This window comes from Mauremys mutica, chromosome 2, assembly GCF_020497125.1.
Source record: "Mauremys mutica isolate MM-2020 ecotype Southern chromosome 2, ASM2049712v1, whole genome shotgun sequence".
In the NCBI taxonomy this organism is placed as follows: domain Eukaryota; kingdom Metazoa; phylum Chordata; order Testudines; family Geoemydidae; genus Mauremys; species Mauremys mutica.
The window spans coordinates 221,457,626-221,471,610 of record NC_059073.1 but is presented as its reverse complement, the minus strand read 5'-3'; the positions used below and the strand labels follow the sequence as shown (position 1 = coordinate 221,471,610).

Sequence of the window (13,985 nt, the reverse complement as noted above, 5' to 3'; positions counted from 1 at the left end):
AGGCATTAACATTAATAGCATAGAAAGGGTTATATTTCCAAAAGCTCATACTACTCACGGGAAAGCCAAACTTCCCACCTTAGGGCTTGGCTACACTTGCAGATGTGCAGTGCTGGGAGTTACAGCTGTCTTCGTACAGCTGTGTAGGGAAAGTGCTGGAGTGTGGCCACACTGACAGCTACCAGCGCTGCAGTGTGGCCACATTTGCAGCATTTGCAGCGGTGTTGGGAGTGGTGCATTATGGACAGCTATCCCAGTGTTCAAGTGGCTGCAACATGCTTTTCAAAAGAGGGGGGTGGGGTGGAGTGTGACAGGGAGCGTGGGGGAGAGAGAGAGAGAGAGAGAGTGGATTTTTGGAGCCGACACTGTGTCAGCTCCCTGCCTTGCAAATTCTGACCATTTCCCCGACGCCTCGTTCACTCTTAAATGCAAACAGCCTGCATACCAGATAAGCAGCTGTTCCGACGGACTCCCTTTCCCCCCTCCCCCTCCCCGCCGTGCTGTTTCTCTCCTAAAGCAAACACTAGCTGTAGACATTCATCCCCCTGCCTGCCTCATTCACAGCAAACAGGAGCTGTGTTTGTTTTTTAGATAAGCAGCTCCGGGAGCCCCGAGTTCACAACAAAACAAAGAGAGGCATCATAACAAAACAAAGAGTTCTTTAGTTAAAAGCATTATGGGAAAATTCTGCTGGAGGCCAATTACAGCGCTTTTGGTGGCCACACTGGCAGAGCAGCGCTGCATCACCAGCGCTGCAATAGTTATATCCAAGGCAGAGCAGGAGTGCAGCCAGGGAGATGCACCGCTGTATGTGCCTTGCAAGTGTGCACGGTGTGTAAGTTGCAGCGCTGTAAACCCACCACCAGCGCTGCAACTCTCCAGTGTAGCCAAGCTCTTAGTGTAGGTAGGCCTGGCCTGACATAAACAATTAAACACATGGGGGAAGGCCTCCTTCTTTGGAAGATAGTATTAGGGAGATAAATGAATCATCAGGCTGAAAACAGGACATTTGAGCTAAATAAGGTGAGTAAATAGATCAGTAGGCTAAAAAGACAATGTCTGAGCCAGCTAAGATAAGAGGGAGAACACCCAGGGAACCATTTACTATGAACAAGATAACAATGGACAAGATAAATTAGGACTGTAGAGATGAGGTAAGGAGTAGGTTGATCATGGAAAATGCATGGACAGAGCATGCTGCACAGGGATTGCTTCCTGCAAAGTAACCAAGTCAAAGTGTGGTGCAATGTATAGTAAATGCAATGAGATATGTAATGTATATAAAGGGACAGGGTTTCTGTGTAACTTTGGAGCTGTGATGTACTCTGCATCCACCCTCCCCCCCCCACATTTGAGACTGATCAATTCAGTGTAGCATTGCTATATGCCAAATAAAGATATCTGAGAGATGAAGTCTGGAGACGAACTGAGTTCTTGGGAAGCTGAGTGGAAAGAAGTCTTGTAGGGAATACCAAAACTTAGCTGTTGTCAGATCTTTTGGCAGCCTCTGCAGTTTCTCTTTTGGTGTTCCAATTTCAGAAATTTGTAAAGCAGCTACTTGGAGTTCAGTCCACATCTTCGTTCATCACTACTTTTTGATAGAGGGCTTCAGATCTGATGTCTGCTTTGGCAGAACTGTATTACAATCATTGTTTCAATCGACTACACCTATGAGATGTGAATTACTGCGTGTGAATCACCAGAAGTGGAATACATGTGGATAATCACTCAAAGAAGAAAGAGCAGTTACTTACCCTACAGTAACTGTAGTTCTTTAAGATGTGTTGTCCACATGTATTCCACAATGCACTTTCTTTCTCTGCTACTGTGGAGTCCTTGTCAATATGGATTCTGTTTTGGCAAAGGAACTGGAGTGGTTGCATCCATCTCACCCTTTATGCCCTCAGCTATGAAGTCCCAAAGGGCATGTAGAGCACTATTCAAAAAGATTCTAATCTCATTCTAATCTCATTCACACCAGAAGTGGAATACATGTGGACAACAGATCTCAAAGAACTACAGTTACAGTAGGGTAAGTAACCTCTTTATGTGGGTAATCCAAAATAATATACATCAATGGAAAAACTGGCTGATTATACCATGGTAGTATTTCTAAGGAAGCATATGCTGAATACCTTATTATCATGTAATTCTATCCACTGTCCGGTAAATCTAATGTAATTTCCTACTTAAATAATGGAAGAGATGTCTAACAGAAAAATCTGCATGCAACTAGAGGATAATAGAAACATGCACAATGAATGGCATAGATTTATAAAGAAAAAACAAACACATTTGATAACTTTTTTATCAAATTACAAAATCAGTTGTAAAAGAGAATTGATTACATATAAGATATCTGAACATTAGTTAAAACATTAGACACTGTTCCTTATAAAATCTTACTTGAAAAATTAATCCAAATTGGATTGAACATGAGTGTTCTCACATGAATTGAAAACTGTCTCAGGGATTGTAAATAAAGAGTAATGATAAACTACATAGGATCCACATCCACTGGGCTGCTAAAGTACAGAACCATAGGAGACAACAAGGAATGGTGATCTGATGGCAAATTGATAGAATCACTTATATCTTCTTATAGTTCCACTGGCAGTTACAGGCTTACCTGTTAGCAACACGGACCAGAGTTGAAAGGCAAATGTAACATCTAACATAAAGAAGTGGTGTTTTCCAACAGTATCTACCCTATTGGATTGCCACTCTTATGCCTGTGCTTCCAACCTACGACCAGGAAAGAAGTTTTCAAATATTTTGAGATATTAAGAATTCGTAATGAGTCTTAATGTCTTTTGAAGTGTCTTACTGTCATAACACAGCTCATTTCTGATTGGTCTTGGAGACAGAACTTCTTGCACTTCAGTAGGCAAGCAGAAGACACCACCAATTTGGTCATCTTAATGTACCCTCTCTACATACATTTGAAAGTTTATTATGTCTTCAGATGAGGTATGATGTGGATTCTCAAGTGGTGCCATTACCATAGAAATGGGGTAAACAATGACACCATCAACACGTAAAAATGACCTCTTTGAAATATTTGCATTTGTTTCTGTTAATGACTCTGTATTATTTCAACCTATTGCGTCCAACCTTTAGATCCTGTCCAGTGCTGTCTTTCTGCAGTTTTCAGTTATTGTTGTCATATCTATCAAGGACTTCGGTTACAGTATTAGCTTTGTCAAATCCTTTTAGGACCTGCCTCAAGTACTCAGCTACCAGTTCATCAAATCTGTGGAATTTGTCTCCTGCCATCATTTGTTTGACGACCATGGAATCTCTGATGTACACTGTGGTTTCTTTGTTGCATGCTCTTAGCTTATGGATGCTTGAGCTTCCATATGATGTCCTAATTCAGCTTTTTCTGTTCTTCTCATTGTTCCATCAGCATGCAAGAGGGACATAGACACAGACATAGACACATTGGGAGACTAAGAACAGTTACCACTGAAATATATCTGTGTCTTGCTAAGGGTAGGGCTCTGCGGAAAACAATTTATGGACTGAAAGCTGCTGCAATTGTCCCTCCCTTGCGAGACTTACATTTGGTCTTCTTGGACATATGATCAAAAGTTTTGATGCCAGATTTCTTGACTGGGCTGAAGAAGCTATGTGTCCCATCAGAATCAAGTGCGCCTCTCAAAAATCTCTTCATTTGTTCTTCACCAATATCTGCTATTTTCAGTAGATTCTCTTTACATCTGATATTACATGCACTTCAGTAGATATGTTGATAAGCACCTCTGGATGTGATTCAGGATTAAATGAATTTGTCATATTGTTGATGACATCATTTGTAAGGCAGTAATATGCTCTTCATACCTCTTCAGTGCAGGGGCAAGGACTCGTTTGTAGACTTTGTCTTCACTACTTCTTGTTAGGCCATTTCTTTTTCTCTTAGCTTTTGCATGTTCATAATATGAAACTGTGCATTGTCATATCTGACACTAATTCTGACCTATGCATAAGTGTCACTGAATTAAAAAGTTAGTTTCTAGAATATTTCAAAGGCTAGTACTGCATGCACAGGCAATTACAAGTTAAAACCTTCTACCAAGCAGATACTACATTATATGTACAAAAGCTTACAAATGGAGAATCATTACATTAGGAATTCATGTACATTTATAACTACCCACCATACAGTACAAACTATGGGCATACAATCTACTGTTACTGGTGCACAAACTTAAATGTGAGACCGATATGGCCATAAAAATTCAATTGAAAATATAGAAAATTATTATAATCACTTGTGAGATACTTTGACAATTAAGATATGCAATGTGAAAACATTTAATGTTAGTATATTGCAAAATGTTATTTGCCATTTTTGCCCTGCTAAACAGTGTCATCGTTTATAAAAAAAAAATACTTGTACATTGAAAACCACCAAAAATCTTTTAATACGTTGTCATTTGGTAGCTTTGACCAATAAACACCACATTAAGGGGTTAAAATGTACTTAAAACAGCAAAAATTGTAGTCAGAGTCATGTTGCAATGTTTCTGGAAATATGCAAAAAATATGACACTCTCATTTTGGGTACCATTGTTTCACTGTGCTTACAGACTTACAGTACCACTTGGAAGTTCCACATCCTACCTCATCTAAACATATATAAAATAAGCTTTCAACTGATATGTGATGTAGATGTGTGTAATGTGGTACATTATACACCAAAAATATATCCCTTTTTGGTAAAGTGCCACCTGCCTACAAAAGGATTGTCTCAATTTATAGTAACATACTCTTAAATCACAGCATCATACTCCTTCATCTTTTACTATAAGTTATGTCTAGTGTTAGTCTTTTTTATTTGAAAAGGAAATAGTTTTGCAGGATGTTTTATTCTCATGGGGCTCTTATTCAGTGGGATAGTGCCTGCAGCCCATTGAAGCTTTATCCCTAATACTCCATTCCCTTCATAGCCTTTGGAACATTAGTTCCATGCATTGCCACTGCATTTAAGGTTACAGCCCTTCCACCCACTCCTTGCAACACTGGTACTCCAGTGAACACAGGGCTTAATTAAGTCTTCTTTAGAGGCCTCTTTTTTAATTCTAAGGTTGTTTCTCAAAAAAACACTTCCTTTGATTCTCTTGGACTATGGGCTTCTTAGCTCTCCTTTGCTGGTCTTTGTTTTCTATAAGTTTTGATTTCATGTGCAAGATAAGATGATTCTTTAGGTCAAAATGGTTTCAGAACTGGTAAGACCATATTTGTTGGCTCCTCCTCTGGGAAAAGTGTTGTGTACCTGTTTGTACTTAAAATGATGGGATATGCCTAGTGCCTCACATAGCCTTTTATTTTAACCAAATTTTGGAAGCAAGGAATTGGGATAGGGTTGCACTGAGGCAAAAATTCTTAGTTTAGCCTCACTACGTCCTTTTTTTTCTTTAGAAATTTTGTACTTCATGGGGATATGGTGTGCAATTATTTGTTGATCTTTGTGGGAATTTGCCATGAGAATTTTGCAATGTGTATTTAATAAAAGCTTCAAAGAAGAACTGCTATAATAGGAAAACGTTCAGATCTATTCAGTTTTGACATAAACTGAATGTCCCTCTAAATTGTCTGTCTTAATTGTTCTTGCTAATTACAAAATCATTTGTTTGCAGACAAGGGCTTTTTCCCTTTTAGCAATTCTCCTATTCACTCTTGCAATAAAGTCATAGTGCAGGGCCAAAGGCTCTCCCCTCTGTGAGATAAATATAAATAAGCTTTGCAAATGGAATCTGGAAGGATGGAGTTGCCTCCCTCCATCAACTTCCTCTTTCCTGTTTATAGAGACTCTGTAGAACTGCTACATGACATAGGTAGGGAGGGATTTGACTGCTTGGCTATATATAGCTTTAAATTCTCTGGCCATATCCATGCATCTCTCCTTCCCCAACCCTCCACCAAGATAATCACTCCATACTACTGAAGATGAAAGATGGAGTCCCCCAATCTCCTCCCACCAGAGAACTATTTCTTAGGAACATAGGATTTGATCAGAGGTCTATCTAGTCCAGTATCCTGACTGTTGCTAGTGGCCTAGACCAGATGCTTCAGAGGAAGGTGTAAGAACCCTGTAGTGGTCTGATGTGGGATAATCTGCCCCCTGCATTAGGGATAGATTAAAAAGGTATTTAGGTGCCTAAAGATACAGATACCTCTTAGTGGTGTTTATAAAAGCACATAAGTAGGTTAGCCACCTAACTCCCACCTTATCTGCTTAGGTGCTTTTGTAAATTCCTCTAGGTGCCTATATTCATCTTTAGGTACCTAAATACCTTTGTGAATCAGGCACCAGGTCTCATCCTGATCCTGGAGATTAAGTTAATCTCTGAAGCACAAAGTTTAATATCCTTTCCAAACTTTTTATAATTAATTATGAAAACTCTGGATATCCTTGATATCCATATAAATATCCAGTCTTTTTCAATCTCATGTTCTTGACCTCAGGTTATTCCAGTACCAATAAGTTCCAGAAGTTAGTTTTATAAAGTACTTCCTTTTCTTGATTTTGAATTTTCACCTTTTACTTTCATTGATTATCTCCATTGTTCTTTATTATTAATTATTATTATTATGAGACAAGGAGAACAGAAATTTCTGATCTGTGTTCTCTATACCATTCATTGTTCTACATACTTTTATTGTGTGTCTGATCATTTTTCTCCTTTCTAAAGTAAATAATCACAGTCTTTTCAATCTCTGTTCTTGACAGACCTAGATCATTTTTGTCACTCTTCTCTGAATTCCCTCTAATTCTGCAATATCCTTTTTGAAATGGATAAGGCTGCACTATATATTTATATAAAGGCATTATAATATTCTTTGTGTTATTCACCATTCTGATCCTTATCCTAACATCTTGTTAGATTTATTGACCACAGGTGCATGTTGAGTAGAAGTATTCATTGAGCTGTCTATAATGACGCTTTCTTGACTTGATACAGTTAACTTAGAACCCTGAAAGGTTTATCAATTATTTAAAATTTCCCCTCTAATATTCATTATTTTGCATTTATCAACAATGAACTTCATTTACCAGTGGTTCTAAAGGCATTTTGACCTAAAACATTGTGCAGCATATGAGGCCAAAACTCAGGGGGAAAAAAGCACAACAAAGGGGAGTCTTTCATACTGTACTCACTCACATAAAGAATACAGGTGAAAGGGTTAGATCTAAAATGCTGAATTTGTGAAATCACAATCATTTCTGTGGCAGCAGATTGTGTTATGACAAACAAAATAGATTTCACTGTAGGATCTAGAACAAGGTAAACTAAGTTGGGAAGGAGAAAATTTTCATTTAACCTCCACCCCTCATTTTTCAACATGGAAAGCTCCATCAAAATTTTAATAACAAAAAGAAGAGAAAAATATTAACTAAATACATTGCTTCCTCTATAAATGTTCTTTTCTTTCCAGTTTTCCCTGAACAGCCTTTTACCAAATACAAAATTTATACCCAAAAAGAAAACGAGGATTGGTTATATGATGAGCCTGTCAAACTTCTATCTGATAGAAGTATTGAAGCTATATTCTCCAGTAGATATTAATGTATATCTGAGCTTTTGGCATAAGTCTTCAAGAGTAGCATAAGAGCATCTTATTCAAATTACTTAAAATTTTATTATAAAAAAATTAAGCTACATTCCTCAGGCTATGTTCATGCTTCCTGAGAATGAGTTTGTGAATGCAACAGTATAAGGAAAGGTCACCTACAATTTGTTTAGGAAGTTGGCCACTCCTTAAATGCCTCTCTGATGAAACTGGAATAGGTCAGCATTAGTGGAAGGCTCTCCTACCTTCCTCTCATGTCCTACACTCATTTATCCAATGTTTTAATATTCTCTTAAAATGAAAAATGGGCTGTAGAATTATCATTTTGTTTATTGACCTTCAGCATCCTACAGAATGTTGTCCAGCATTATAAATGTGCTACATTCCACAAATCAGTGGCCTCTCTTGTTCTTGCCCATTCCAGAATCTCTCAGCCAATAATATTTTAATATCATTCTGTTCCTGCTATAGTTTTGTGACATCAGTTTGTGTAGCATACAAGAAAATTTTGCATTTTGTTTAGCCTCCCAGTCTACAATTTTAAAAGATAAAAAACAATTACCATGAATAAAGAGTTTCAAAGCATTTAAACATTTTTATGACAATCAGCATTTATGAGTCTAATAGTAGTACTAGTGGTGCATATCATGCTTAAATCTCACTGGAAGTCTGGAAGCCCTGAGTTGGGGCTATAAACAAAACAAATGTCCATTGTGCTTTAACACTGGTTGAAAAATCTTAAAAAGCAATGGCTTGAAATTATATATAAAATATTAAAATTAGTTGTAGGATTATTTAATATTGAAGCACGGTGAAAACTTGATTTCATTGAAATGTTATATTATCTGTACTACAAAATTGTCACTTTGTAGCAAGATGAATGTCACTGAGGTCTGGTCTACACTACGGGGGGGGTGTCGAACTAAGGTACGTGACTTCAGCTATGCGAATAGCGTAGCTGAAGTCGAACTACCTTAGTTCGACTGACTTACCCGTCCAGACGCGGCGGGGTCAAACTCCGCGGCTCCAAGGTCGACTCCGCCACCGCCGTTCACGGTGGTGGAGTTCCAGAGTCGACCGGAGCGCGTGGGGAGTTCGAACTCACTGTGTCGACCCGCGCGGTAAGTATGGACCTACCCTGAGAGTGGACTCAGATATGCCCATTATAATTTTGGAAATGACATGAGTTTTTTCCAAATCGTTCAGTTAGAAATGGGAGAAGGTGAGGGCGGATAGCTTCTACCTGTGGAACAAAGTATCCAACCCCTTGACACTACAGATGCCTTGAAATCCATATAAATCTCAGGACACCCTCAGGGGAGAGGAACATCTGAGCTTGTCTGCTGTTCCTTTGGCTCCCCGTTCCCAATGGCAGCTCCACTCCTTTGCAGTGGACTGTCACCCAATTTAGGAGTATGAGGAAGGAGCTCCTGTCTTATTACAAATCCATCTGATTCCCAAGGACTATGTCATATACAAACAGTTCTCATTTGGGGGTTGGGTCCATAAATTCAGTAGTAATGGGTTTTTCAGTCTCCATTTTATCAGTAGCAGAGTCAGATGGTTTGATAGTCAGGCTCACTCTTCAGATAACTTCTTCTACTTAAGAACCCGTCCAGAATTTTCTCTGCCTCCACAAGTGAAGCAGGTGAAGAGTTAGGACATCTGTAATTTGGCCAAAGCAGCAAAGAGTCCTGTGGCACCTTATAGACTAACAGACGTTTTAGAGCATGAGCTTTCGTGGGTGAATAGCCACTTCGTCAGATGCATGCAGTGGGTATTCACCCACGAAAGCTCATGCTCCAAAACGTCTGTTAGTCTATAAGGTGCCATAGGACTCTTTGCTGCTTTTACAGATCCAGACTAACACGGCTACCCCTCTGATACTTGTAATTTTTTTCTTCTTTTTCCTGTTTTTCTAGGTTATTTTTCCCTCAGCTCTCTGCATTTTTTTCCTTTGTACAGAGTTAATGTCTTTTTAAGGGCAATTAAAATTTACCTCACAGAGCTCCAATCTCTCCCCACAGATTATCCCTGATATTGGCTGAAAAAGCTTGAAAGAAGGGTTAGGACAAGGGCTGAGAGTATTGAAGGGGAAAAGTTTCTTTTGTTCCTCCAAACGTGGTGCTACCAGGATTGAAAAGCAGGCTGTTGGGCTGCCTCATAAGATAGTGTGGTGGTAGCCATAGGCAAATGAGGGCCCCAGTAAGACAAGGCGCTGAAGAAAGTGCCACAGAACACCAGAGCCCAATCTCTGGCTCCTGACATGGACCAGGTTGCATTGCCAGGTATCTCGCCGCAGGAGCGTGCACTGCGGAAGCCACCGGGAGCTGAAAAACAGCCAAGGACACCGGGACTCAGTCTGCAGCTACTGATGCAAAGTAGGCCCCATTGCTGGGTGAACTATGAAGGCCCTAGGAGTGCCAGTCAACAGAACTGGTGCATGGTAAAAGTGCGGGACCCCAGTCACCTTCACTCCCTCCCTCCTCTCCACTAGCCAAAGGATCATGGCAGGGGGGGCTATGAGTGTTGCAAGGACCTCCCTTTGTCCCTGCCAGTGAGTATGCTGTGGTCAGGACATCCCCTCTGTTCCTTAGGGGTCTCAGGAACCACGGGCAGCACTAAAAAATTAGTATTCCCACCTCTGTCTCCTCTTCCCTTTGTAGAGGGGTTGCAGTGGCCGCAGGCTGCCATTTTGAATAGGCTCTGGGCCTGCCTTCTTGGTAGCCATCTTAGAGTCTCTTCAGTGGAAAAGTGTAGGCTTAGGCTGTCCTTAGCAGACTCTTATGACTCCAAATCCTCAGCCCTCTCTCTTGCTACTCCTCCCTCTGGAGTTAGGGTCACACATGCAGATATAAAGCAAAGAAATCCTAGAAGATCCCCAGAACTATTGTTCCCTGCACATTTTTTCAAGTCTATTCTGTGTAAGATTGTTACTCTTGTTGAGATATCTCCCATGAGCACTCAGCCATCAGAGATTAAAAAGGGGACGAGGATGAGGCTAAAGAGACAGAAAATACCTGAAAATATTTTCTAGTGGGCTCAAAACTTACCCTTACAAGCCCATTCTGGCAGACCTGCCTAAGGCTCAAAGGATGGAATGGTAAACTCAGCAAAGATAAAGCATCTGATTTAGAACAAAAGTCCTGTTCAAAACTTGCATTAATAGAATCAGCTCTCTGCAGAGACTATGCAGCAGTTTCAGCAGCCCTGAAAGCCTCAGTGGAGGCCACTTTTTTGCTGAAACAGCAAAGCCATACTTGCTTATACTGTGTCCCTACTCTCTGACATTCCTGAAAAGGGACAAGGGGGTGGGATCCTCCTTAAAAAGAATTTCCCTAAATCTGCTCTAGTTTCAGATGCCTCACTTGATGCTTTCAGGTCCTCCACCTGATCCAGGATATCCATGGTGGTCGCAAGAAGGCATCTATGGCTATGGACATGGAAGGCAGATATTTCCGAAAGACAGGTTTTTGGTAGCAAACCCATACTCTGGAGAGAAATTTGGCAGGGGGACCAATAGAAAAAGCAACCTCCGAAGCACAGGACAAAAACAAAATCTCTCTTCTATGTTAATGCTCATTAGAGAAATTTTAAGCTTTTTTCTAATGTAGGCAGCCTTTTCGGGGTTATGATGCTTCATATAGGTGGTGGGAGAGAAGAGATATTCTCTAAGAATAGGTGGGGGAAAACCAGGCCCATTAAACTCAGAGGTGACTCTCAAAAAGTAGATTCACTTCCACAAGTTCAAAATGGACCCCATTCATGTCCACCAGGGCAACTATAATCTAGGGTGATATTCTAACCTCTGTGGATCTGAAGTAGGTGTATCTCCACATTCCCTTCCTTGTGGCCACAGACAGCATTTTAGGTTTCCTTATGGTACTCTGCACATGGAGTACAAAAGCCCTTCTTTTTGGCATTGCCACTGCCCTCAGGGTAGTCATGGGTGCTGAGGGTAATAGGGCAATCTCTATGTCAGCAAGGGGTACATCTGTACCCTTTTTCTCATTGACATTCTGATAAGAGCTCCCTTCCTATAGAAATCAATCAGAGACACTCAACTGACAGTACACATCCTTCAACAACATGCATTTATAATCAGTTTGGAGAAAAGCCAGCTCATCCCTAGACAGAACAACTGGGGGTTTGGCTGGACACCACACTCTGCAGAGCCTTTCTCTCCAGTAAAATACAAGCATGGATTGTGGAGCAAATATAAAACATTCTTCCTAGTCAGTGTTCCCTCATGAAAGTCTTACTATGACTTCTAGTCATCTTAATTTCATGCATATGCCTACTCTCATAGGCAAAATTTCATTTCAGGTGCCCGCAGTACTACCTACTGAGCTTCCTTACTCACATTCACAATTCCAACTCACACACTGTAAGACAGGGGTTCTCAAACTGGGGGTCAGGACCCCTCAGGGGGTCACAAAGTTACTACATGGGGGGTTGTGAGCTGTCAGCTTCCACCCCAAACTCTGCTTTGCATCCAGCATTTATAATGGTGTTAAATATACAAAAAATGTTTTTAATGTATAAGGGGGGTCACACTCAGAGGCTTGCTGTGTGAAAGGGGTCACCAGTACAAAAGTCTGAGAACTACTGCTGTAAGATTTCCCTCCACAGTAAAGGGTCCCTCAGATGGTGGTTACATCTGACAAGATTCACAGACAATATCCACTTGGCAGAGCCACTGAGAAACACCACAATGATGGATGCCAGCTTGGAAGGATGTGGAGCTTACACATCTCAACATGATACAAGGGCAGTGGTCACAGATGGAATCTCAGTACATCATAAACTGCTTCAAAGTGCAGGCGATTCACCTAGTCCTTCAGGCACTCCTACCCCACTTAAATTCCAGAAATATACTTGTATTCACAGTCAGCACAAATGCCATAGCATATATAAATGGGTGGGGGGCACAAGGTTGAGCTCATTACAGCTGTAAGCCACAACTTTCTTTGGGTAGGCTGAGAGAAATATTCTGTCAGTTCTAGCTATTCATATCAAAGGAAAACAATTCCACAACAGATTGCTCAGCCACAGAAGGGGGAATGGTGTCTCCACCATAGAGAGTTTGACCGCATATCCCAGACCTTTAGGAAACCAACATGGGATCTCTTTGCATCCAGCTCAATTCCAAGTCGAACAACTTCTATGCCAGGAGGGGAGATTGTCGGCCCAGGGAAGTTGATGCTTTCTTCTAGGTATGGCAAAGGGCTCTGCTATATGCATTACCTCTTTTTTATATGATAATATGCACCATCTAACAGGTATGCAGACAACAGTGGAGAGGTCAGTGACCCTCCACTAACATTACAGTCCATGACGGATCTACTGTCATGGGACCATCTGTTCCATTGCTACCTGACATCTCAACTTGACTGCCTGGTTATTGAGAGGTCACCTTAAAACAGAACAAAACAAACAAACAAAATCTATCAAATCCTCAAACTAAAATAATCCAGTGACAGAGTTTCAGTCAAACTGAAGTCCAGAAAGTTTTCCACCAGCTCTTGGTATGCAATAATATGGAGAAGATTTGATTTTTGGTGCTCATCAGAAGGATACACAGCAGGATCAACACTGGTTAAATTGCTCCTAGAATTTCTTACAGGAAGGCTGGTCTCAGGGGCATCTGTACAACTCACTTGTACAGATGTGAGTACAAGCATTGGTTATAGGCTTAGTTCTGGCAGCCCAGGGTCAACCTATCTGACCGCATCACCAACACATAAAACAAATAAATTATCAATGCTCCTGCCCTTATCATACCTCCTTCCATTCAAGGGTAGGTCCATGGGATCTTTTCTAATATTAGATGATTTTGAGGGAATCGGGTGTCAATTTTTGACCCACTCTGCGAAGGGTCACTATATTTCCTGGCAATTAAAGTCACCTTTCTAGTGGCCGTAACACCCACATGAAGGGTATCAGAGTTGAGAGCCTTCTCTGTCCTCCCTCAAAATTATGTTTTTTCTATAATGAAAGGGTGGTTTGACAGACAGACCCATCATCCATTCCTGAGATAATTTCCTTCTTACCCTAATCCCAGGAGATTTCACTCTCCTCTTTTTGCCCAAATCCAGACCATCCAAAAGAAAGGGGTTGGCACATCTTAGATGTCTAGAAGGCAAATTAAGATGTATGTTTACAGTACAGAATCCTTTAGTGAAGCTTCCACTTTGTTCATTGTAAAATACCACATAGCTAAGGGATGGAAAGCTTCCAGGTCCTCCATAGCAAGGTATATTGGAAGGGGGGAGATTTTCCAAGGAATGTAAAGCTAAGGGTAATCTCGCTCATTCAAGTTTAAAGCCCATTCCAAGAAGGCAATGGCAGCTTCATGGGCCATTCAGTCCAGTGCACCATATGGACAGTTTTGCAGGGCAGCAATC

At 40.7% G+C, this 13,985-nt stretch overlaps 1 protein-coding gene across 10 annotated transcripts in view; it reads left to right on the top strand.

The window, feature by feature from the left end:
* The window catches only part of ZCWPW2 (zinc finger CW-type and PWWP domain containing 2), a 178,171-nt gene that overhangs the window by 115,187 nt on the left and 48,999 nt on the right, over nt 1-13,985 (top strand). Inside the window, exons 9-10 of one of the 10 annotated variants that reach the window (XM_045008025.1) lie at nt 9,881-9,959; nt 10,960-11,047. The exons of 6 other annotated variants lie outside the window; for them this stretch is intronic. In XM_045008025.1, the coding sequence (XP_044863960.1) occupies nt 9,881-9,959; nt 10,960-11,047 (167 nt within the window). Of the gene's footprint in view, nt 1-9,866; nt 9,960-10,959; nt 11,048-13,985 lie in introns of those variants that run through there. 3 more of the 10 variants (XM_045008030.1, XM_045008026.1, XM_045008028.1) reach the window with 3 other exon arrangements.